The sequence below is a fragment of the Antedon bifida genome, chromosome 6, assembly GCF_963402885.1.
Source record: "Antedon bifida chromosome 6, ecAntBifi1.1, whole genome shotgun sequence".
NCBI lineage: Eukaryota > Metazoa > Echinodermata > Crinoidea > Comatulida > Antedonidae > Antedon > Antedon bifida.
The window spans coordinates 17,849,841-17,875,754 of NC_136231.1; the positions used below are offsets into that span (position 1 = coordinate 17,849,841).

The window sequence follows — 25,914 nt, forward strand, 5'->3', positions numbered from 1 at the left end:
TGAAGTTGCATCCAGAGTAAGCAAAATAAAAGTTTAAAACAAAAATGATTTAAACAATAGGCCTATTTACATGGAAACTTAAGCTAAATTATGTACAAAACAAAAGTAATACAGGATTTAAAAAGCAAAGAATTAATCATTTTCATTGTTGATTTCCCTTCTCTTTTTCCATGCCCGTTTGGTGAAACCTTTACAAAATCTATCGAATGCAACTTCAATATTTGTAGGAAGATCAAGTACAGGTGAACTAAGAATATGCATTAATTGTTGGTCTATTGTTCCACTAAATAATAATATTATCAATGTTTTAATATTTTTTAGTTATTATTATACTGTAGGATTACTATGACCTACTATTAGATGAATTCTTAGTCTTAGTTGTCTTGAAATAATCAATAATGATCAATAAATAATACACAGTTTTCATTATTATGTAGATAGATATAATTAGTTTTCACAATACAGTATAGTATTGAATACGCAGTATTCATTATCTTCTTATCCACCGTTTGTGACTTGTTTGATTAAGTTTTATTACTTTACTTGAACTGCTACTTGTATTTCTACTTCAAGATTAAGGAGCTCATTCACATCTAGCTAAATGAACAAAACAAAATTAGTATGTTGGTATTATTAGACAGAGCGTGACAAAATATGGATTGTAATAGATTGACGAAAAAAACAAATATAATAGATTAAGGTTATTTTAAATTGAAGTATAATTTTCTTCATTTAATGCCATGAAGTGTATAGATGTTTTTATTTATAAATTAAAATAATGTTAATGTTTATGACCAAGTATTACTTAATTATGAAATTAGGGGTGGGGTTACTTGAGATTACAATGGATTTACCATTGTCTTGTCTCTGGCCTAATAGTGTAGGCTGGTATGTCGTTTATATGAATGTCGTGTATATTTTTTGTTAAAAGCAAACTTTGACTTTATTTCATATCTTGATAATATAAGGAATGAAAAAAAATATGTTGCCATTTTTTCAAAAGACATTTAAAGGACCAAATTCAAGATGGCCGCCAACATTCAAATAACCCTATTAAAAATCAGAATATCACCAATAATACAATATGAATATGGAACAAGTCCGTTTTGATGGTATTACTGTACCCATTATACAATCTTAACTATGTAAAGCGATAATCTGTCGGCCATCTTGGATTTCAAAATGGCCGCCACTAAAAATTAAATTCTTTAAATAATTTTTTTTAAATATGTGTGCATAAATTGTTGTTTGTACACAATGTTCTAAAATTGTCACTTCTCACAGGATTGTCTAAATATAAGGCTGTCTAAAGTTGTCAATGTTCTCTATATAACAGATATATAATACCCCACTATGACTCTTAAATTAAATAATCGTTCAAAGTTGGAGTTGCAAAAGTATGGAACAACTTACCAATTTATATCAAATATTCAACAACAATTACGTCTAACTAGAGGGTGAGCTCGCTTCGCTCGCTCCCCTCTAGGAAGTGTAAACGATGGTTCTCGCAATGATAATGACTCGGGTAAAAAGGTTTTAGAAGGACGTCCTCCTTGTACGTTTTCTGTCGGTTACCATTATTGAAAATGCTTGACATTCGAAAAACTAAACCTACTCTGTTTCACAGTGTCTTAAATGATTAATAACATTTTAAAGTATAGTGTTTATTGTTTGGTAGGGCCCTTATAGGGCGGAGGTGGGGGAGGCAGAGTTCATTTGAGGGAGATGCTTATTCGAGGGATTTTTTTAGTTTTAATAATATCGTAACATTTATAATCAAATAAAATCCTCTAATAGATATGAAAAGTGGTAAAAAATAATAACAAATGCTTGGTAAATTGTAGTTAACAGTGTGATGAATTCTATTACAAATAGTATATACAATATCGTGGGTATAAATGTGGATGGGCGTTTATTAGATAGTTGGGTAGGTGGGTGAAGGCGATTATTATTCAAAGTGATATTTTATTGGGTAGGCGTTTATTCAAATAAATTAAAATACCATCATAATACATTATTTAATTTAAACATCTTTTGAAACTAACGAAGATGTTTTAAATGGCTTGCAATATGGGCCCTAATGGGACACAGATAGCCTACAGTTATTCCTGCCAGCTTACTCAATAAAACTTGGCTATCGGGATTTTATTTTTTAACTACTGTACCTTCACACGCGCGGTCCGATCCGAAAATAAACAAAAAACTAAAATGGCTATAGCCACTAACGACCAACTTAACTGAAACCAGGTAGTTGCAAGGTGAACCTGTGAACTCATCATGAACCCGGAAATTACTTTGACCGCGTACAATTGAAATTGAGTTGAAAATCTGCCGATAAAATCAGAAATTTTGTTTTAAAACTCTTTATAATATATTCCTAAGATAGAAATATGGAACTATATTGTAATAGTGAAAACTGTTTTACATTTCGCGGTACATCTGAGATTTGTTCCAAAGTTTTTCTATTGTGCTCGCCTATGTCAGAATTAACCATAATTTATATATAGATTCTAAATTACAGATCTCATTTCTTTTCATGAAACTGAAACTTGACAGGAGACAGTACCACAATATAAAACAAGTGCATTTATACCTTATTGTGAAATCCTGTATAAATATGATGTTAAATAATAAATGCGTTATTGGTATGTAATTCAATGTCTGAACCTTCAGGGCCATAGTCACTAGTATGATTGGTAAGTTTTCAACCTGTCAAGTTTTGGCAGAAGCTTCAGGGAAATACAGATACAGCTCATTCGCAAAATTATTCATAGGCAGCATTAACTCCTACTTCTCATCTCAACCGATTTCATTAGATATGTAACCCCTACAGATAGACCACCATTATACACTGGTTTGATGAGTGCACATGGTTGTGATATAAAAACTCATGTACTAGAGAAAGACAAGAATGCCCGATGATGACTCTTGCCCGAGATGAGTGGAGGTGGACAGAGATGACATCAAGAAGCAATTATTATGTCGACCCGGTGAACTATATGGCTTTTGGACATGTAGCATTGTGAAAATAGTGTTGAGGCCAGTGCTTTTGTTGAAACTGAACTTGTATTACCTATACAACCAGTGACACAAATATCTTAAATTGAAAACATCTCTAAGACAGAAGCAGACTAATTCTGGTTTCTCTCTACAACTTGCTTCTACAAATGCAGACAGAGAAAGAGATTCTAAGTGAAGTATCATTGTGTTTAAAAGAGGCTGATCATAAAGATATTAACTTGAATACAGAGAGTCAACGAAATCTAAGATGTGGTTAAACTATATCCCTATATATGTCCGAGACACAAGAAACGATATCTGACCACATGGAAAGTATGCATGCTTTTATCAAATATTTCTTCGCTCCTGACCACCTGAACTACGACCGGTTACTTTCGCTGTATCAATTTCAACAGATTACTGAAACAAATTACAGATATTGGAGTTTATGAGAGGACATGTATGTGTGGGACTTGCTGTATTTACATCAATTGATCAGGTTCATTGAGTGTGGTATCATTGGAACAACACAAATTAATGATTTCATCAGAGCTGGCAAATTAAATCTAGTTGATGAGTTTAAAAGCCAACATTTAAAGAGAGATAATATCCCGATTAATAAAGAATGCTGCAATTCGCACAAAGGTGTTTGTTGGCCATGGCATGATGAAATTGGACAGAAAATGTTTGAGGCATTGGTAAAAGTCTTGTAAGGCAAACTGTCTATATGGGATCCTAAGAAAAAGACGAATATGGCAAAAAATATATATGACGGTGAATACAGGTGACAAACTTATCAAAGTAAAACAGGACTCCTATAGAGATTATTTGACGGTGAAATGAGGTATTGCAGTACTTTTGCCAATTTGTTTCTGAACAAGCTTGTTGGGATCGCAGATCAGTCTGTGGAAGTTTGATGGATACAGTAGTAGAAAACGAAGGAAGGTTAACTTACTGTATCGCATTCAAGATTAGAAATATTTCATTGAAGGCCTTTGGCAGAGTTAGTTGTCATTTAACTGAAGAAGTTTATGAGATGTTTTAATATGAAGAAGTGTACTGTCAGTACTATAGACCTCCTGATGGTCAACATTTTGTGTTAATCACCATGTTGTTGTCATAAGCATATATCGTTTTGTGTATATCAATCTAATTTTATTTAACTTACACACGTTTTAATAAGAAATTTAACCCATTTTTTTTAAAATGGCGGCCATTTTGAAATTCAAAATGTTAGAATACTAATGAATATAGGTTTATAATAATTCTTATATAGCAGAGAACCCATATGAACTTAAAATATTATTCATAATGGGTGTTACTTTGTCCAATATGGCACATTTATTGGATATTTTACGTATTGGCGGCCATCTTGGATTTGACACCCTTAAGCTTTTTAAAAAAAATGGCAACATATTTTTTTTATTACTTTACATCCTAAAGACACTAAATCAGCTGGAATTTTGCTTTTAACAAAAAAATGACACGAAATTACATAGTGGCCTACATTATAAATCAAGGGGATTATACTCGAGCATGGGATTATACTATACAGTATTATAATATATACAGTACAGTCTTTATGATTTAATAATATCAACCCTATACTGTATATTTCTACAACCCAAGAATTAATTACTGTATTTTGAAACATTCATTATAAATTAAGTATACTGGATTTAAGTGAAATGTCATACATTTTTTATTCTTATGACTTGTCTTATTCAGAGAGGTCAGAAGAGAGGTGTTCCATCCACTGTTAAGAACCACTTGCAAGAGACATCAATAGCAATAGCAGTACCTCAGGGGAAAACCCCAAGACCTGCTCAGCACACAAACGTAGCACTTAAGAGCAAAGACCGTAAGAAATCTACATCTAAAATATTTTTTACTATTAAATTTTTAGTATAATTGTATTGAAAAATTGGGGTTTGGCTTCGAGGAAGGAACATGGATCAATAAATTTGAATTACTTTGAGATGGGCCAATAAAATCTGGATGGATATATATCCCAGCATGGGCTTATATACAGTTAATTAAGGATGAACTTATATCCCAGGTGGGCTTATACATCACAGCTGGGATTATCCCAGTTTTGGCTTATATCCTAGAGTAAGCTTATGCCTATGCCGGTATGGTAAATTAATACTCTTTCATGATTGTTGAAGATGTACCATACAAAATAAACATTTTCTTTGTTAATGTACATTTTTTACATACAATTTTTATTATATTTTTTTCCAAAAACTTTTAACAAGGTAAGGTAACATAGTATGACCATGACAGAATGATGAAATAAGGATTTTCGCATGCCTTTATTTATGTGTAACAGTATCTGTTTTGCATGTCTTTATATTTGATCATTTTTTCAATAAGGATTTTAACACTATGCAATCTTAGCATCATGGACTGCACCACTAGCCTACTGTATATTATTTTAATAATAGAATAAATATTACATAGTACAATTACAGTATATGTATTTGTACTCAATATAAGATATATACATTCCAAAAGATACCTATTCTTTAATTTTAAAGTGCTTTCCTTACAGGTGCATCTAGAAGTAAATCTAAAAAAATACAATATGTTACAATTATGTTTAAAAAAAACTGTCATTATTTTATTGTAGATGATCAACTATTGGCCGATTTAGAAGAGATGCGAGAACAGAGGCAAGCAATTGAGCAACGAAGGGAGGAGTTAGTAAGAAAGGCAAAACTGTTACAAAGCCGAACAGTAGAGAAGAGGAACAAAGGTAAAAGAATTATATAAATTTTTGTAATTAGCAAAAAAAATCTTTTTCAAAATTCATTGATTGATCAGTACCTGGTGTATCCAAGCATTAAACAACTATCACATTAACTAGTCTTAAACTTCTAGCAACAATTGTATAGATTTTAGAAGGAAGTTTAGATGTAATATTAAACATATGAAAGACATTCCCAAGAGCCCATGTTGTAGCACAATAGCAACATTCATAGCAATGAAGAACAAATAAATAAACCAGGATAAATAGAGAAGAAGCTGTAGAATTCAAGTATATTATGGGTAGCAGACCATGGATTAATGAATCCTTCCAAGTACAGACAATGTCTTATTTGTTATAAAGAATGGTCAGCCTTGTCACCAAAGTATTGTTCTCATGTCCACCTACGTATCATTAACACAATATGCTAATCCACTGTGTAAAAACTAGTATAGTATGTGGTAGGTAGTTTGCAGCTAAACCTACCCTGTCAATGTCCATTTATCTATGTCTATCTGTCTATATATCTATCTGTCTGTCTGCCTAAATACAGGCAGGCAGACAGTCTTTCTGTCTATCTATCTGTCATTTTAATAAATTTCTATCGAGGCAGTCTATTTGATTTAGGCCTATTCCACAGTATCTATCAATTCATCAATATATACAAAATATATCAAAACACTAGAGTAAAAACAAGATGGAATGAACCTTTACATTAAAACTACATGTACCATACCAGTAAACAAGGTATGTGCTTTGTTTTTTACAGTAGTACTATGTACTGCTCTTTTGTTACTGTTAAATATCATTATATCTTTTATAAAGCAATTCGAGGAGATAGTACCTTCTATTCATCGATAACAATAACATGTAACAAAAAGTATCAATTACTCATTATCTCTAAAAATCAATTTTCTTTTTCTAATAATAATAAGCAAGAAAATGTTATCATTATTTATTGTTATAATAATAAAAATGTTATTGTTACATTTCAACCTTGTATGTGGTTGATTGTTTTTTTAATGGCTTTTTTTTATCGAAAGGCGCCGTAGTAATTTTCTACTTCTTGCCTTCAATCAAATCCTTCCAATAAAGAATTATAGCACCACATCATGTTCACCAAAAAACATTAGATATAAAAAATCTCAACCATAACTGAAACCTTACCATTAGACAACTGAGAATAAATAGTAACTGTTTAAATCAAACTTTATGTGACAAAAAAATGTGATGTGCCCCAATCTTGAAATCTACATAGCAACCTTGCTATGACATTCTGTGTGCATGGGTCTTGATTAATAATGAAGCTAAGACCATTCAGTAGATGGTAAAACCATAATGTATTTCCCCTGACCCAAGTTATTATTTTGCATTGTGTTAATGGCTAGATTCTAGATTTTATCAAGAGTTAAGCTCTGTCTACACTATTACACTTTATGTGACAACAAAATGTGATGTGCGCATATATGGACATGATGATGTCATACCACTACTATATTTGGGTATATCACTACCATATTTGGACTTTCTTTTGTCAAACTTGTTTGATAGTGTAGACAGTGCTTAAAATGCTATGGTGGAACAGTACTAGTAGTATAAAGTAATTGTATTGGGTTTTTTTACACTTTTGAATTTCAAACAAAATATATTATTTTTTAACAGGGGTCCTTTAGTGTTTTTTTCTTAGTGGTCAGCATAGCTGATTTTTGAAAATTCTTTAAAAAATGTCTTTATTGGTATTACTGGTAATGGTTCTATCATGTAAAAATAATCACACGGACAAGTTTAGTCCTTACCTTAGTCTCAGGCGATTGGACGACTGTTAATAATGGTAATTTGTTTTTAGTTTGTTATATATTCAAACCTCATAAATATATTATATTGTATAAATGAAACTATTATTCCTTTTATTAACACTTAATTTCTGAAATGCTTTTAGTATGATTACATTCAGAATTCCATTTCTTTTTTTGAATTAAACAAATTTTATAATTGGAAATTTCATAGTTGGAATTTTTCGCAATTGGAAGCAGGAAAAATTGCCTCAAAATAATTAGAATTTTTTGTTGCAACAGTATATATAGTATGGTAATGTATTTTTGTAATACTGCAATAAACAATTGACATATCATTTGAAATAAATGAGCCAATAATAGAATATCTAACGTGCAATAATAGAACAAATAATTTATTGATAATTTTACACATGAGCTGCAAAGAAAACACTTTGAAAATTGATCAGGTATGGTATTATACTGTTGCAAGTAGTAAAATAGGATAAATTCCTGTAATTTGCAGGCCTGTTGCCAAGATGTAAGGGTGCTTGAGAGGGGAAGACATGGCTTTCGATTTAACCTTTATAATTATCCCAGCCTGCAATAACCAATCTTTATTCTAACCCTTTTTAAAAATTAAATGTTGGTAAAATTATCTTCTTTCACAATGATCACCTATAATTTGTCAAAGTGACAAGTTAAATTCTAGTTAGGTTATATGCATGATATGCATATAACCTCTTGATTCTGTCAGGATCTTTATTTATTTATTTATTTATTTATTCTTTCCTTAGCACTATTTTGTCCGTGAATTATCTTGGCATCAGTTTCATCTAGCTAAGTCAATTTTTCAGAGTATATTCCTTATGGCCAGGAATCGATGTGGTCATGTTTTCACGGTGCGCAATCATAAATTTAATGAAATCACGTTTGTAATCATATCTTCACAAGCATGAATCACTTTTAAACAAAATTTGGTACTCATAAATTTCAGGTCATATTTCATCATATGGCAATATAATTACGTGCGTAGCGCATATAACGCATGCGTACGCGCGCTTAAAAGTTTTAAAATTGTCAAAATTTATTTTCGATGAAATTAGAGTACGTTTCAGGCAATTTTAAGCGTTTAAAAAATTGCCACGAGTGCGCAGAATTTTGCACGCACACTGCGCGTTAAACGTTAATGCGCACTCTTTTTGCCCGATTTCTGTTTTACAATCTTTCTTTAATAATATCATCATATTTGATTCACTTTTCAACTCGAAATTGCGTTATACAAGCACGTCAAAAGTGACAGGCTACGCACGTATAAGTTAACAAAATAGTGAAAATATGCTAAATTTTAAAATTAATATATATCGTCAGAATGCTGGGGAACACCTATTTTTTATTTCATTTTCTTGAAGTGTATGTATCATATGTATGATTTATTATCAAATTAAGAGAACAAAAGTTGATTAAGTCATCATTAATTGCATATTGAATTAAAAAAAATTAATTTCGACAATCAAACAAATTTTGACATTTTCTTAGGCCGAAATAACAAACTTAACATTAACTTTCTTTCTTAAGAATTTCATATATTAAAGTTAAAAGTATATAGTTTGACAGTGCATCATTTTTTTAAATTTTTAAAGATGTCATCATAGTAATAAATTATAATTCATTGCGGTATGTAATAATCTATCTGCACCAAAGTGGCTACTGAATAGTAAATACACGGAGGAATCATTCTACATGTTTTAGTAAGTTGCGTATGGCTCGGTGGTCTGTGCTCGTGTCTATAGCATTCAAGGTACCGAGATTGAGCCTCACTTTGGGTAACGAAACGAAATAAGATTTTTTTTTATTATTTGTATTGTTTGTTCAATTTTATTTCTTAGTGTATAGATTATACACATGATTTATAATGAAATCTAGATAAAAAGAAACTTATGTCAAGATTCAAGATTCAAGAAATTTTATTTGTCCATAAAAATGGAAATTCACTTTGCTTGGTAGATTAAAACAACAATATTGCAAACAATTTAAAACGTGCAGTATTATAACAGATTAAAAAACTTATGTCTTTATTATTATGTAACAAATGTGGTTTATGACATTATACGCAGAGGGATCTTTGATCGGATTGCGATACCGGCTATTGTATTTGCGTTAGTAAGATCCTAGCATATATTATAAATAATTAAAGATTCTGAGAAAATCAATCAATCAATATATCTTTTACAAATCAATTATCTTTATTTTAATCAATGCATATAACCTATAATTCGTCATAGTGACGAATTAAATCTAGTTTAATTTATATTTTTGTAAAACGATATACCACCATAATTAGACTAAGCATTTATAAAGTACAAACTGAATTCATTCATTCATTAATTTCTTTATTTCGGATAGTACATCCATATACAAATCATACAGAAAAAACAAGAAGAGAAACAATTACACCAGAAAATTAACAATATAAGCAACTTCTACAAAACCAACCTACAATATCCTAAAAAAACAATTTGCACCAATGCTGATGTAGGTTGGATTGTGGAAGTACAGTAATTATGGTTTGAATCATACTATTGCAACTGTCATGAATTCTGTTCTTAAAACTATGTATAGAGTTCCTCCAACATTCATAGAAAGAGGGAACGTTATTTGTAACAAACATCATGCTTGCGCTATTATATCAGGCAATTATTACTTTATTATTAGACTGTAAAAATTGTAAAGGTGGCTTAACAGTGAAACTACTCTTGGGATGCTTAGAACTCACGACATGGGGCTACATGTACTAATCCTTTGTACTAAGATCGTGCTCTGTTATTTTAACTACTTATTGATCATGATAAAGAGAAGACAAATACACATTAAGCGGCTTTGCTTGAATAAGCCCAATATTGATTCTACTCTCTGGTAACTATAGCTTACTGGGTTGCTGTTGCCCAGCCATTGTTTGATGTGTTTGTTGCCTAGTGACACAATGCCTTGATAAGTTTCAAAGGTTAAGTTTTGTACCTTATTAAAGAACTTTATATATTTTGATATATTAAAAACAGAGTTGGTCAGTTTTGTTTTAATTTATGATTGCAGTGTATGGTATATATTTATTATACAAAAATAATATAGATTTTAATTTTACCTGGTAAAGTTTAATGATGAAACATTCAGTTATTAAATAGATTTGTTTAAATGTTTCTATTAATTGTAAAAAATAATTTGTTCATCGAAATTCATCAGAGTTTAGGCCATTTGCACTTTTATGTCAACTCTGTTATAAATAATTAAATCAGAGATTTCAGTCAAAAGATATTAAAAAATTATATAGTATGATATTTTCATGGACTGGTTTTTGTCTCATTTTTACCTGGCTGCTATATTCACCATAACTATTTACTGAATCTACTCTGCCCTAACTCTCGGCCCTTCAAATGATTTTTCCCTAATTTGTCAGTAATTACAATTTCTTCACAAAACTACTGTGATTGTAGCAAGATAAACAGATTAAAAACAGGTCTAAAGTTGCTTGTATTTTTTCTAGCTTTTTCACTTTTTCACAAGTGAAGATAAAACTAATACATCAATCAATACTCCATTGATTTCATATATTGCAATCTTCAATTCGGGCCAAGTTCTATTAGTTCTGTTATTGTTGTAATTTCTGAAAGCATCGTTACCATAGCAAATAATTAATAGAATATTGTTGTAACATTGTAGATTTAATTATAGGGTTCCTAATGCATTTCTGAATATATATAATTAAATCATGCAATTTTGTCATTGATACCATAGTAACAAAACAAAATAACACTGATAAAGGTGATTATATAATTGTTGCCAAGGCAATATATTTTCTATTTATACACTTATACAATTATGATACCAATTAATATATCATTATCATTAACAGCAATTTGAAAAACTAAACAAAAACAGCCTTAAATTTACTTTGATTTAAGACCTAAATTACATGTTAATGTTCAATAATAAACAATATGTATGAGCTTTGTATTCCTTTAGATGATAAAAACAAAATCACTGTTAACTATTTTTCAACTATGTATTAATAGAGTAGCAAATCTAGGTCTTTCTAACCGATTAAATGTATCCAAGGGCATAATGTATTCAATATTACAGTAGTTTTAGTACTACTACAGTGGGCCTACCATATTCAGTCCTAGTGACTCTACTCAGACTGCAAAAATAGTTAGTTATCCTTATCTTAATACAGTACTCAATACATTATTAAGCCTGTCTACACTTTACACAAACTTTATATGACAAAAAGTGCGATGTGGCCATTTATGGCATGATGATGTCATATCACTACCATATGTGGGCATATCACACTTTTTTTGTCAAACTAGTTTGATAGTGTAGACAGAGCTTTAGTAAAAATGATCATCGTCACAGATGTAAATATTCTTATTTTTGTGTGAAGCTAATCAAATTAATGAAAGGAAAGCTGATGTCTAAATCCTAAATTCAGTTCTTTATTTCTAATCCCTGAATTGACTATTTTGTTATTGAGTAACATTTCATCATCTGTTTTCTCAACCCTTCAAGTGTTTTAGTTTTAATTTAAATGTATTTTATAGTTATACTTTATTTGACAGTAGGATTTGCTTGTAAAATGGTGACCATTTTATTACAAATTAACTGTCAAGATTGTGGATGTTAATTTGGATAACTGTCAAAATTATTGGTTTTTAAATGAAAATCCATTTTTGAAATGTTCTTTGTAAACTGGGCTTTTATTTTCAAAGGGAGTCTCATCCATCATGTCTTATAACCATCAAAGCATTTGAATGCTGTAAATTTATAAATTTGTAATATTTCAGGGTTTTATAAATTGATTTTATGTAGCCATAATGTAAATTGTTTAATTCACTAAAGCTATGTCTATACTATCTATCTTCATGTGAGAGAAAAATGTGATGTGCCCATATATGGACTTGGTGATGTCATATTACTACCATTGGCACATGACACTTTTTTGTCAAACTAGTTTGATAGTGTAGACAGAGTTTAAGTCCAGATTTCACAGGCCTAGTTCCCGCTAGGCTTGAGATGGTTAGATTATACTCCTTGAATAAAAAACTTTATCTGATATATGGGACCAAAATGTACAATGCATTATTTTGTATTTTAAGGCATACTGTATTTAATCAAGAACATTGATCAGTACTGATCTCCTGTGGTTTTCTTTTCTTGATTGTTTTGTATTTTGTGTATTTTTTTATGAAGGTTTTAAAGAACTTGAAGGAAATGAGCCAAGTGAGTCAGATTGATGTGAATGTACAGATTACTAATTAAAACTTAAAAAGATGTATTTTCATTTTTGAAAGTGGCTAAAAAATGTATATTTATTTTTTATATAACTAGAAATTTTGAGTAATTAAGAAAAGGTTTGGGCTAGATCTTGAAAAGGAGAATTACAAATTAAAATTACAGTACAGTATATTCTTATTAAATACAGAACAAAAATAATTTATTCCAAATTTTGTATTTACTTCTAATGCAATTTAAATTGTTATTTTGGTCAATTTTGTGATGAAATACATCTTTAGGAATGTTATCAATGTCAGAGAAGTTTGATGTGCAACTTGTTTGTCTTCCGTCACTACTAAATTAGCAATTCATATCACGTCTCACTTACCACTCACTTACCACTACACAAAACTAATCTGCTTGTCTAAAAAAAAAAATAAAATCAATTATTTTTATGATTTTGATTGATTTTTGTATTAGGGTAATAAAATGCTAGTAATTTCATGTACTCCGGCTATAAATGAATGACGTTGAAATGAGCTATCTATATTTTTAACCAATCTATCCTTGGATTCATCATCCTCAGTATTGTTTGTTTGTTTATTTGTTTCTCTACACTTAATTAAAACATTGAATACAGAGTAAATGTTAATGATATAATAAAAAGGAGTGTGGAGAGCCAAAATAAGCAACACTTTAAGACTTGACCCCATAAAGCTATGTGAGCTATGGTATAAGGGAACAGCACAGTGGCATGACGCACAAGGCAAAGACACTCTTAAGGGGCCCTCCAACACTGGGTAGTTGCATTGCACTGCTCATGCTCCGGGGCCCCTTGAGCTCTGGGCCCCTTGGGTTTAGCTAGTGAGCGCTCATAGCTGTTACGACACTGGAACACCAATTACATAAGCTCACAATAGATGGAATAGGTCCTTTTATAGTGCAGTGCAGAAAATGATCTTAATTTTAAGCTGTTATGTCATTCTTATGTGTTGTGATATTACCTCCAAGGGTATAGTTGTTCAGCACTGTAAACTTATCATCTTTTAATCTAATTATTGTGATCATGATAATACCAGAGTCCTTGTAAGTTTTAGTATCATCCTAGATCTATTTGTGTAATAAGACTGGTTTGATAACTTGTTTTGACGTGATAATAACAAGATAATTGACTACTTTGTGTACCTGCAAATGATTTACTATTTAGTAGAGACGTCTATGATATTAAGTATATATAATCTTGCACCTGCTAGGCATTCAATATGCACATATAACATACATGTTTAATACATTAATTGAATTTTGTTAGATAAGATTTTAATCTGTATCTAAGTAGTTTTCTATGTTTGGGTTATTGACATTTATTGTGAATTTATTTTGTTTTGTTCGCAAATTGCAGTTCTGTATTTCTCTAACAGCAACAAAATATAACATCATAGTTTTTTTAACATTTCTTTTGAAGCAACAAACTGAGGGGGAAAAATTTTCTGGCATGTTTTTTTAGCCTGAAATATAGAAAACAATTGAGTGTCTATAATATTCCATTGCTGTTACATATTTTATTAGTGCATGTAATTTCAATAGCTAATGAGATTGTGTTGTGCCATCTCATCTTGAATGTAAACAATATCCAGCATTATAAAAAGCATTTCACTGTTATTGTCAATTTAAAGAACGTGCTTACAATTCAGTGTTTGTCAAGCAGGGATGTTTCATCTCCCTGGTGTGTCCATGAATTAAATTAAAAATAAAATTGCACTTGTACACGTACAATCAAAACATTGAGACATGAAATGATTAATGCATGAGTGCTTCTGAAATCTGAAAGATGTTTTTACTAAAAATTGATCTACAGTATAATAGAGAATATTATTGTATTATTAAATTTTAAATGTATTGTCTTGCAGCTAGAGACTATTGGAAGAAACAATACTTTGACGCTAAGAAGCAGACAAGCCCACATGAGGAGACGATTAACAAGCTACGACAACAGGTTGAGGGAGCTCACCGTAAACTGATGGCGATGATGGAAGGACGCATACAACAAAAGAAGGTGCCACCATCTCAAAAGGTAGTCTGAAGCATCTCTTTGATTATATGATGTGACATTCCCATTAAAGGCCAATTTACACAGATGACCGGTAACAAAAATATAGAATCTATGTTATTCATTATTACCATTTACACACAGCACGGAGCGGATAGATACAAATTCTATGTGGAAGAAGCTACACGGTTTTCCGCTTGCCGTTACCGCTCGTCTGTGTAAATTGGCCTTAAGGCTGTGTGTTTTATTGAGTGCTTTAAAATAATGTTAGGCTGTAATAATGCTGTGTTTACAAATCAGGTAGCTGGTACCACAAAACAGGAACTTATTCAAATCTAGTCCGCCATGAACATAATTGGGGAGCAATTGTTTGTGTGACTAGCATGATTTACATAGAATTCTGTGTTTATATAACATATACTATACAGCTCAAAATGACTAGTATCTACCCTGCAAGATGGACAATCATAAGAAACTTGTTAAAGTAATGTTTATGATGGATTCATTTAGGTGCATCATAGGCGTTTCGTAAATGCACACTAGAACTAGAATTATCACTAGAGGGCAGTAAACTATTTCAAGTTAAAATCAGAAAGTTTTGTATGTCAGAATATTTTCAAATGTTAATACAATCTGCATTGTTTTGATTTTTAAAACAAAATTAATTGTTTTTTTACATTTTTTTCTTCTTCTTCTTCTTCAGAACAATCACAAGATAAATATTGCTAAAGGTCAACATGATCTGGAAGATTTAAGACGGAGAGTTGAAAATGCTAAAATGAGGCTGACATCAGAAATGAAAGTGAGTTTTATTCATTGTGTAATTGGGATATTTACTTTTTAGCATGTCAGATTTTAAATGATATTCTATTTCACAAGTCTAAAGATACACTATCAAACTAGTTTGACAAAAAAAGTGTGATGTGCTCAAATATGGTAGTGATATACCCAAATATGGTAGTGATATGACATCATCATGTCCATTTATGGGCACATCACATTTCTTTGTCACATAAAGTTTGATAGTGTAGATAGAGCTTTAGAGTGTGGACACTGACATGAGGGCACATTATTCCAGTCAACCTTTCCCAAACTGAACATCTTAAGCACAACATTTCTAGTATGGTTTTCAAATGTGAAATTAAATGCTTTTTAATTTGCCGGTTTCTAGGAAGTACATTTCTTAGTGTATGTCAGTGGGAAGTTATTCTATAAATAGCCACATTAAAACAGCAATTGTTGGACAGCAGAATGGATTAAAAAATTCATATTAAAAGTGTATTCTGTCTGTATAAGGATGTACAATGCATGGTATCTTTATTGAACAAAAAAAAATGCATTTGCAGCCAAAGGCTGAATTGCTGCATTTTTTGACAATAAAATTACAAAATTAAATATAAATATATTATATATATTAAATGACATAAAAAAGTTAAAATTTATGCATAAAAAGACCATAGATTACACAATCAAATTACATTAAAAATACATAATACAATATAATAATATAAAACAAAAAGTTCAAATTAAGTAATAGTGGTACTTTAAATGTATTTTCGGGTTTTTTTTCAGCTGAGAAACCAGGCTGAGAAGGAACTAAGAACACTAAAGAATGAGTTAACGCAAAAGAAAATTCATGTTACTCTCACACGTTCCCAGCAGCTTGCAATACTTAAAGAGTCAGAGGAAGGTTTACTATCGTCACGAACACCACATTCCTACATGACCCCTGTACCTCGTCGCACCCCAGTTGCCCCTAACCACCTTAGACAATCTATGACCTCACATCCTTAATCATTTCTTTTTTATATAAGTTTGAATTTTACATAATGAAATAAAGATTTATGCTTTAAAATATATATGCATTGTATGTCTACTTAAAGCAGGGATTTTTTAAAGATGTTTGTCAGATGTTGCTATGGCCATATACAGTAGCTCTACACTATCAAACTAGTTTGACAAAAAAAGTGTAATGTGCCCAAATATGGTATGGACACATCACATTATTTTGTCACATAAAGTTTGATATTGTAGACAGAGCTTTGGATAAATAACTAAGCCTGAACAGAAGATAATTGAGATGAGACATCATAGTTTAAGGGAACACTGCAATTTAAGCTTGTGTTGGTTATCAGCAAGTATTATACTGCAATTTAAGCTTGTGTTGGTTATCAGCAAGTATTATACTGTAGTGTTTGATTTTCAAATTTCATGTTGGCCATTTTTCTTCTCCACAATTATTATTTGCTTAGTTAATTTCCAAATCAAAATGTTGATTTCCGTGGCATAAAAATGTTCCAATTATGGCTACCTGTCTATTGACTATAGACGTCAAGATGTGTACTACTAAGAATCACAATTGTGCTCCAGTAAAATTTGCCTGCATTTATCTATCTATGGCATGCACCAAGTAGTATAAATATCTGGAGCAGTTTTGTATTCGTTTTTTACATTTTATTCTTAATAAAGCCTAATTTTTATGCTAAAATGTGACCCCAAAATTTGCCCATTTATTGAATTAATAAACATTGCATGTTTAAGACATAGTTTTCATCATACAAACATCAAATGATATCAGTGAGTAATGTAATATTATTAACAAATGTAATTAAAGACAATACTGATTTGTGTTTACCTGCATTTAATAGGATACTGTGTAAGATATTTATTTTCTTTAATATTTGTATATTAATTCACTGTATTTATGTAATATTTAACTATCTATTGTATATAGAAAAGTGTATATTATAAATATTGTTTGACTGAAAGCTTTGATCAAATAGAATAAGAGACAATAATAATAATAGTACAATAAGTACTTTGTAGGTTAACTCTTAAAATATGAATAAATACAACACTTAAATACTTATACAAGAAATTTAATGACAATGTCATTGACATCATTATTGAACATTACATTTTAGAATTGTTTTTACTTTAACTGTTTTACAAATAATGCTATTCCTGAGAAGGTTAGATTTTGTGTTAGCCCCACTGGCCCAAGTACCATTTAATGAGAATGATATTTATTTTATGGGAATACTTATAGCTACTTTAGCTGTTATTAGAGAGGTTTCGCAATCTTACGAATACGATAACGAAAACGGATACGTCACGCACACATATTCGTTTTCGTAAGGCATAACAAAATCTGTTTCGCATGGCAACGAAATATTGAGGCGCGTCCAAAATATGACTGCGGTAAATTTGAGCGAAGCGCAGGTACGTGTTGCTTGGTGCTTGGCTGCCTAGGCCTAGCGTAACATCAAAGCGAGTGATGACTTTAAAAACTGCTATTTATCAAAATTGACTTGGCATTTTAGTAAATTACTTTATTAAATCACTTTCAATAAATCTATAATTATATTATAATCATGAATCATTCCTGATTCAAATGCAAAATGTGCAAAATAGATCAAAAACTATACTCGTTTTGTAGTTACGAATATGACTGGTGATATTCGTCAACACGAATACGCTTTACGAATATGAAATGGGGATCAGCTCAAAAGTTTCACAAATGTATGACGTATCCGTTTTCGTTATCGTATTCGTAAGGTTGCGAAACCTCCCTATTTACTTGATTCTTTGTACAGTTAACTCTTCAATACAGGACTGGACCAAACAGATTGAGGTCCAAAGAGTCTTAAATTCTTTTTTACCATTAAAAACATCCGAACATCAGACTTACCAGAAAACCAACCATATTTGGCCAATCGTGTCCAGTATTGGGAGAGTTGACTAGTTCTGCTCTTTATTCTTGGAGAAGAAGTAAAGTAAACCATCAACTTTTATTGTCAATAATAAATAAAAAGGTGTAGTTTATAAAACTAATCAAAGCTTAACACAAACCAAGACAAACTATTCTAAGAAAAAAAACTAAATCAAAGATTGTAGAGTAGTTGGAATTATTTTTAAATAACAGCCATAAATAGTGAACAATTTAACGCCAGTATTTATATAAACATTTTAAAAACTTGGTTATAACTTTTACTCAATACTATGGTCATGCACTTCACCTCAAAATTTTGCTGAAAAACTATGCAAATTGCACTAGATTTTATTTAAATATAATCACCCAATTATTCTGTACTTTAACAAGAAAACTACTTTTTGCATTCATCTTTGAATTATTTATCTATACCTGTATAAATACAATCACATTTTATTATATTGTATAGTTATAATAAATTCATTAATTATAAACCGAGTTTTGTGTTTGAAAAGTTAAAGAATTCATTGACTATAGAGGGCGCTATTCAAAACTTCACAAGCTGCTTCACAACAACAAGGTGGTCGTCGCGAGCGTACATAGCAACCGTTCTCAACTACCTGCTTATCTCGTGTTTACGTACTCAGCAGTGTGGTGTTGTGACAAGGATTGTATTTCTCCACGGCGAATATTACCCACCAAAAACTCATTGGTGCATGGTTTAATTGCTACTGTGCACGTTTACTTACTATTTAATTTTAAAATATAATATTAATTAATAATCAAGATGATGGTTGAAAAACGATTTCAGGGTGCTCCATTTGGAACACAAAAATCACGGTAAGTTGCTTACGTGTAAGTTGATTAAGATGTGTGAAAGGTGGAAGCTACTAGACTACTGTGTACCTCAATGAATGATTTTAACATGGCTTAGGACTCTAGTGGATCAACCGAACCCTGTGTGTCTACATAGGGTAACTGTGCCTAGGCCTAGTAGAAAATGATTTAGATATTTAATCTGGTTAAATTCATCTAAACATTCTGATGAATTATAATTTTTCAATATGTATTTATTATTTAAATTGAACATAATTTTATAAATGATTTGTTTAGTCTATAATAAATCATTTATACTTATAGAATTATAGATATGCCTACTTTTATTCATTTTATTATTGGTACAAATTTTACAATATAGAAAAATATAATAATAGAGAAAAATAGTTTGACTGCATATATTATAATATTGTTAATGTACTTATTTATTTTTAGGTTTGATGTTGCTGGAATTCACCCACAGAGTAAAATGCCTGGTACCTTCACTCAAGTCAATTCATGCTCAAAATCTATGGACCCATTGGTACAATTATTTTTAATTCAAATAAATAACAATTAATATTTCCTTGAGTTTAAATTGCTTTATCGGTTTTTATAATTGCATGGAAAATGTCACTGTGTCTTATTTCAATAATACCATTTAAATAAGTGTCTTATTTGAATAGTATCATATTTGAATAATAAGTGTCTTATTTGAATAATAAGTGTCTTATTAGAATAAGTATCTCATTTAAATAAGTGTAATTTCTCATAGCATTTAATTTGAATAAAAATAATGTCTTACTGGAACTTAACTAAATTCATCATGATTGTATAAATTTCAAATTTAAGTTAATAACTAATTCTTTCTATTTTCAGAGACGAAAGCTAGGCCCCGGAGTATACAAAACAGAGGTGGGTGGGTTCAGTAAGAATGCTGTTGACTGGCGGGCTTCTGGACCAGGATGGGCAAGGGCTTACGAGGTATCACGCATGGCTGCACTTCCACATTTACTCCACAAGGAACAATGGGAAAAGAAAAGGAAAATTGTAGGTTTTCAGGCATAAATTAACTTTTGACAAAACTAGAATCTAGCCATTAACACAATACAAAATAGTAACGGAGGTCAGGAGAAATACATTATGTTTTTGATAAACTTTTTATCTATATGGTCTTAAGCTCTGTCTACACCCTCAAACGTTATGTGACAAAAAAATGTGTGATGTGCCCATATATGGACATGATGATGTCATATCACTACCATATTTAAGCATTATCACTACCATTTTTGGGCACACCACACTTTTTTGTCAAACTAGTTTGCTTAAGCTTCATTATTAATCAAGGCCTGTGCACGTAGAATCTCATAGCAAGGTTGCTATATAGATTTCAAGATTGGTGTTTGTATAAAGTATTATCTATAGCTATACCTCATTCACTTAAGGTTAATATTTATCAGAACTGATCAAAGTGCAGTGCTTTTTTCATAAAAAAAATCAATATAATTCACAATTTTGATTTTGTGCTATACAGTTTATTAATCTACAATATTGAACTGTATATTGTTATAACAGATATTATAATGTATTGGGGGTTTCTGCTTATGTATACATACAGGAGACATTAAACAACGTTGGTACACTTTCCGAAAAGAGTGGGGGATCATCTCCTGGAGGGGTGTGCCGATAGGTACTGACTGCTGACTGCTGAGGGTCTTCAGTTTCCAGCATGAGGACGATATTTGGTCACAATTAATCACAATTAGGAGCCAACAAAATTGTTTAAATTTAAAATTCAGAAAGACTGTGTTTGTTCAAAGTACTGTATGTATTAATATCAACTATATAAACATACATTTTTATAATTATGTCCAACTTATATTTTTCCTATTTCCTATCATAACAGGAGCGTAATCTTGGGCCAGGTTCTTACAACATAAAAGATTTTGTTGAAGTGATTTCTGAGAAACCAGTAAGCGTTAGTGGAGTTTGTAGCACAAAGGAACAACGATTTCGATACACAGGAACGGTATGGATGTTGATAAGAATAAATACATACTAACATTAACATTGTACAAACAATAATAATAAATACATACAATGTTGATATATATATATACCTTTAAATTAAATCTCGGCTATTGTACATGCATTCGGTCCAGTGAGTTAGTGTGAATATGTTCTTGTGTGAACAGTTCTTTAGTGTGAACAATTCTTTAGTATGTACTGTTTAGTGTGAACAGTTCTTTAGCTTTAGTGCGAACAGTTCTTTAGTGTGAACAGTTCTTTAGTGTGAACAGTTCTTTAGTGTGAACAGTTCTCTAGTGTGAACAGTTCTTTAGTATGACTGGTTCTTTAGTAAGAAACAGTTCTATTCTACTCTAATTAACTACACAGATTTTTCATATTATATCCAGCCACTGTGTCATTCCAGGCTCGTGTGAATGTAGCCTTACTTCTGTTCCACCTTACCATGGTTTTTGCGCACACACTTAACCAATTTATTTATTTATTTTCAGAGTGAAGTTCCAGGGCCAGGAACATACGGCGAAGGCGGTATTCCACATTCAGCATTAGAAAGAAAGGCAAAGCAATCCACAAGTACAGTTGGGATGTTAGATGCGGGGTCTTCAACGCCAAGGCATTTGCCGTCTGTGGTAAGAAAATCATGCTGAATTTGATGCATTTTTATAGTTATTCATCCAAAATGGCATAAAGTTAGCTGAAAAGATTAGAGTGCAGGAATTGTGATAATAAAGATTAATGAAGATAACAACAAAAATGATTATTAACTATGATGATCAAAGTAGTGATAGTGATGTCATCACTGGGAAACAGATCTTGTTGCATGTTGATCAATCAGTAACTTAAATTTTAAATTCATTTCTTTTCTTTAGGGTTGTGAATTAGGACCAGGTACTTACAGTACTAAAAGTTTCACAGAAAAACTGACAGGCAAAGTAACAAGTATACGAGGACCATACGACCTTTTCACGGGAGATCGCAATAAACCAATCAAAACAGGGCATCTAGCTGTACCGGTAAGTTAAACATGAACTATTATTTTTGTAAACCAATTTTTAAATAATTATTTTTTAAAGTAATCTGCGGTCTCTATCATACAAACCTCCTGGTTTCCTGAGACCCAATTTCATCATTTCATTATTTTCTTAAATCATTGTACATACTATTATTTTTATTGTGATTTGATGAATAAATGTATTTGTATTTGTAAACACTATTTAGGTGGTGTAGGTATGCAATTTCTGCCCTGTAAGAGACTCTAAATGTCAACAATGGTGTAATAGATACATTTTTTTCTGATAGGGAATGGCAAATCTTGGTCCAGGTCAATACGACCTTAAATCTTTTGCAGACAAATGGAATGATGAGCATCACATCAAACATGGAAGATTTGGTAAAGTGAGTCAGTACCCAACAAGACCCTCAGAGAGGATGTATTGTTCAAGTCTACCCCAGTGGCCTAGGTCAAATGTAAGTTTATAAAAATGTAATAATTTATCAGTATATGTCTTTATTCATCCCTCATGCGGCAATTAACAAAAGGAGATGGATTACATCAGCTTACAATATAAAGTACAAATTATGACATCAAATATAAAACTCTTAAGATTATGACAATGTAATAATAAAATATGATTGATGAGTTTGTGTTTATTAAATTAATACAAATCTGTAAGATTTATTGCTAATTAGAATTTTCTACTATATTATTTTTCCTCAATAATTTCTATTTTGTTTTTATTTTCAGACTGACCCTGGACCTGGGTCATATACTGCGAGGGAACTTTCTCGACCACAGGCCAAAGACTCGCCACCGTTTATTTCATCTGCAGAGCGATTTGACAAGAGGTCAAGGAAGTTCTTCACAGGTCAAAATGTAAGTAGAAGTTGAAATATATTGATTCTTTTTTTTATTATTAAGTATTAAGAATTCATTGATACATAGATAATTAGATTTATTATATATATTTATAATATTTCTATGCAAAACAATTTACTCTGCAAAAGTCTGAGATATTTAACCATCAGCTTTTGCCATACATGTAAATAAGATTATTATGCCAAGTCGTAGACCACAATTTCATAAATTCATAAGTGCATTATCCATAAAAGTGAATTTGTTATACAGTATTCACAATCAATGATAGAATTTTTCCAAATAAATATTTTACCAGGATACAGTTTTTCTGTGTAGTGTAACTCCAAATAAAAAGCTGGAGCATAACATTTCTATGTACTCTATATTCAGTGGATCTTCTGGTATTTATGCAATTTTGTTTGTTAATTTCATAGAATCCTGTTGGAGCAGGTAGATATGATATGCAGAGGTGGGTAGAAGCTCAACATCGAAATGGACATTGTAGTGTCTTCAACTCAAAGGTTGGAAGAAAGAGCACAAAACGTGACAATATGATGCTGTAAGTATTGTACTTTTACCGTAAATCTTCTAATAGTAACCCACAATTTAATAGTATCCCCCCATTCTAATAGTTACCCCCATTCTAATAGTAACCCACCCAAGTCAATCTATAATAATAACCCATGGTTACTATTAGTATTAGAGTCACAAAAACTTATGATGCAGCCATATTTTGAAAATAGGAGATAATGCATGTTGATCTCGGGAGTGGGGGAGGATTGAGTGTTTTTAAGTTTATAAAAAAGTTAGAGTTCAACCAAATTTGTTTATTCGTACTGTTTTATTATTTTGCTATGAGTTGCTGACCGAAAAAGTTGGGGGTGGGTTACTATTTTCAGATGCCTAATTTAAGATTAGTAATAGTAACCCACTACTCTAATAGTAACCCCCTTCTAATAGTAACCCACCCTAAAAAGAATAATAACCCAGCGTTACAATTAGATTTACGGTATACCATTCTGGGCTTCCAAGCATAACTGATTGTAGGTCACAAGAGGCATATGCGTCTATGTTATATATACCCACACCCAATAAGTTTTAAGTATTCTAATGCTGTACAAGCTTAGCATAAAGTATATGAGAGCATAAACTTCACCAAGTGGGGCCTATGCGTCAAAGAAGATGCAACTCAGACGCCATCTGAATTAAAGAATACATTTGTGTTGTCGTACAGTATTGGCTTGGTTGTAAGTGCCGTCACTAAAAGTAAATGTTATCTTTCTATTTTCAGGGAGCGTATTCAACCAAAAAATGTGCGCCCAGAAGATCGACTTCATTTGACAAAACCACAGACAGCTCAAGACTACATCCAAGCAAGAAAGATAATATATGCACAGCAAACTTGAAATACATTTTTATGATAAAGTATGAAAATATTACCTAAGAAAAACTTTTTTGGCATTAAAAAAATGTAGTTCAGCCAACTACAGTATTATTCCAAGTATATCAGCAATGTTTTATATTCTATAAAGTAGTTTATTTCTCTTTTACTGTAGACGTAATGTATAGTGTTACATACTACAGTATATAGGACATTAAGTATGTACTGTATACTATAGTAATTACTTTCTAATTCCAGTCTAGCTCTTCCAGGCTACCTTATCATGGGTTAGATATTGTAAACCAGATCCAAATGTTTTCTATACTCAGTTTTGTTGATTAGATGTTAAAAACAGAAGTCATTATTCCAACTTCATGATAAGAAGTAATATAAAATGACTGTTTTTATAGTTTAAAAAAAATGTAATTTTGCAAAACAAGAATGGTGCAATACATTTACTAGGTGTGTGTATTATAATTGACATTAGCTAATAAACTGTATACATATCCATTGTGGGCTATGCTACGCAAAACAATTGTAGACCCCTCCTTTGGGACACCCCCATTGAGGGGACACCCCTATTATAAGGACACTAGAGAAACATGAATGTTTAACACAGAGCCAGCCCCTGTTCAGGGGACACTTTGTTGGTCCTGAATGTGTCCCCTTAATAGGGGTTCTACTGGGGTTAGGGGTTACAAACCTTTGTTTAAATATACTTTTAAGAGTGATGCATAATGACCTTGTATTGTCTCCACACAAAATGTTCTTCCTTCCAGGCAGTTATGCAAATAGTAGTGAATTCACAATTTAATTTTTAGAGGAATCAGGTGGATGGGTGAGGAAAAACAGGACAAATTATATTATGTAAATTTTCCCACCAATATATACAGTACAATGCTTAACCGCCGAAATATTGTTAACAGAAAAAATGAGTAATGGTGGTAAACCTAGATAGACAATGTTATGTTAAGATTTTGGGATGGGTTGCATGTACATAGTTATGGGTTAATTCAAAATATTATATAGATCAATTATCAGGGTGAAAGTGTAATAAATCTATGCAGATAAAATCTGCATATTGCATATTTAATTTGTTTTGTTGTAATTATTGAGATAATGTAAAATGGTTCTCAGCGTGTACATTCTGAATAGTTACGAACAAAAACTAATGTTGAATCTTGGTGACATGAATACTATTCCAATGTTTGTAGTGAAGTAATTTGGGAAGGTACCTTACTTACAATCTGATTACACTAAAGTCGAGCTCGCCTGTGGTTGGT

At 31.3% G+C, this 25,914-nt stretch overlaps 2 protein-coding genes across 5 annotated transcripts in view; both read left to right on the forward strand.

Annotated features, from left to right (window-relative positions):
• LOC144844433 (spermatogenesis-associated protein 1-like) overlaps window positions 1–19,036 on the forward strand; it is a 32,288-nt gene extending 13,252 nt beyond the window's left edge. For 3 of the 4 annotated variants that reach the window (XM_078701338.1, XM_078701340.1, XM_078701341.1), the window contains 6 exons: window positions 4,729–4,861; window positions 5,633–5,758; window positions 12,769–12,798; window positions 14,700–14,863; window positions 15,543–15,641; window positions 16,412–19,036. In XM_078701338.1, coding sequence (XP_078557464.1) covers window positions 4,729–4,861; window positions 5,633–5,758; window positions 12,769–12,798; window positions 14,700–14,863; window positions 15,543–15,641; window positions 16,412–16,633 — 774 coding nt within the window. In that variant the 3' untranslated portion in view covers window positions 16,634–19,036. The remainder of the gene's footprint in view (window positions 1–4,728; window positions 4,862–5,632; window positions 5,759–12,768; window positions 12,799–14,699; window positions 14,864–15,542; window positions 15,642–16,411) is intronic. The other variant, XM_078701339.1, reaches the window with a different exon arrangement.
• A 163-nt stretch (window positions 19,037–19,199) lies between these two features.
• Window positions 19,200–25,724, forward strand: LOC144844637 (ciliary microtubule-associated protein 2-like). Its single transcript, XM_078701641.1, has 10 exons — window positions 19,200–19,391; window positions 19,824–19,911; window positions 20,247–20,417; window positions 21,274–21,396; window positions 21,887–22,024; window positions 22,265–22,408; window positions 22,695–22,862; window positions 23,140–23,268; window positions 23,685–23,809; window positions 24,542–25,724. Exons 1-10 carry the CDS (start codon window positions 19,339–19,341, stop codon window positions 24,654–24,656), a joined length of 1,254 nt encoding a protein of 417 aa, XP_078557767.1. The 5' UTR covers window positions 19,200–19,338; the 3' UTR covers window positions 24,657–25,724.
• Window positions 25,725–25,914: the final 190 nt, after the last annotated feature.

Coding starts and splice junctions, on each gene's coding strand:
- LOC144844637 (XM_078701641.1), top strand. CDS start 19,339: ATGATGGTTGAAAAACGATTTCAGGGTGCTCCATTTGGAACACAAAAA. Junction 20,418..21,273: donor GGGAAAAGAAAAGGAAAATT/GTAGGTTTTCAG, acceptor CTATCATAACAG/GAGCGTAATCTTGGGCCAGG. Junction 22,863..23,139: donor CCCAGTGGCCTAGGTCAAAT/GTAAGTTTATAA, acceptor TTTTATTTTCAG/ACTGACCCTGGACCTGGGTC.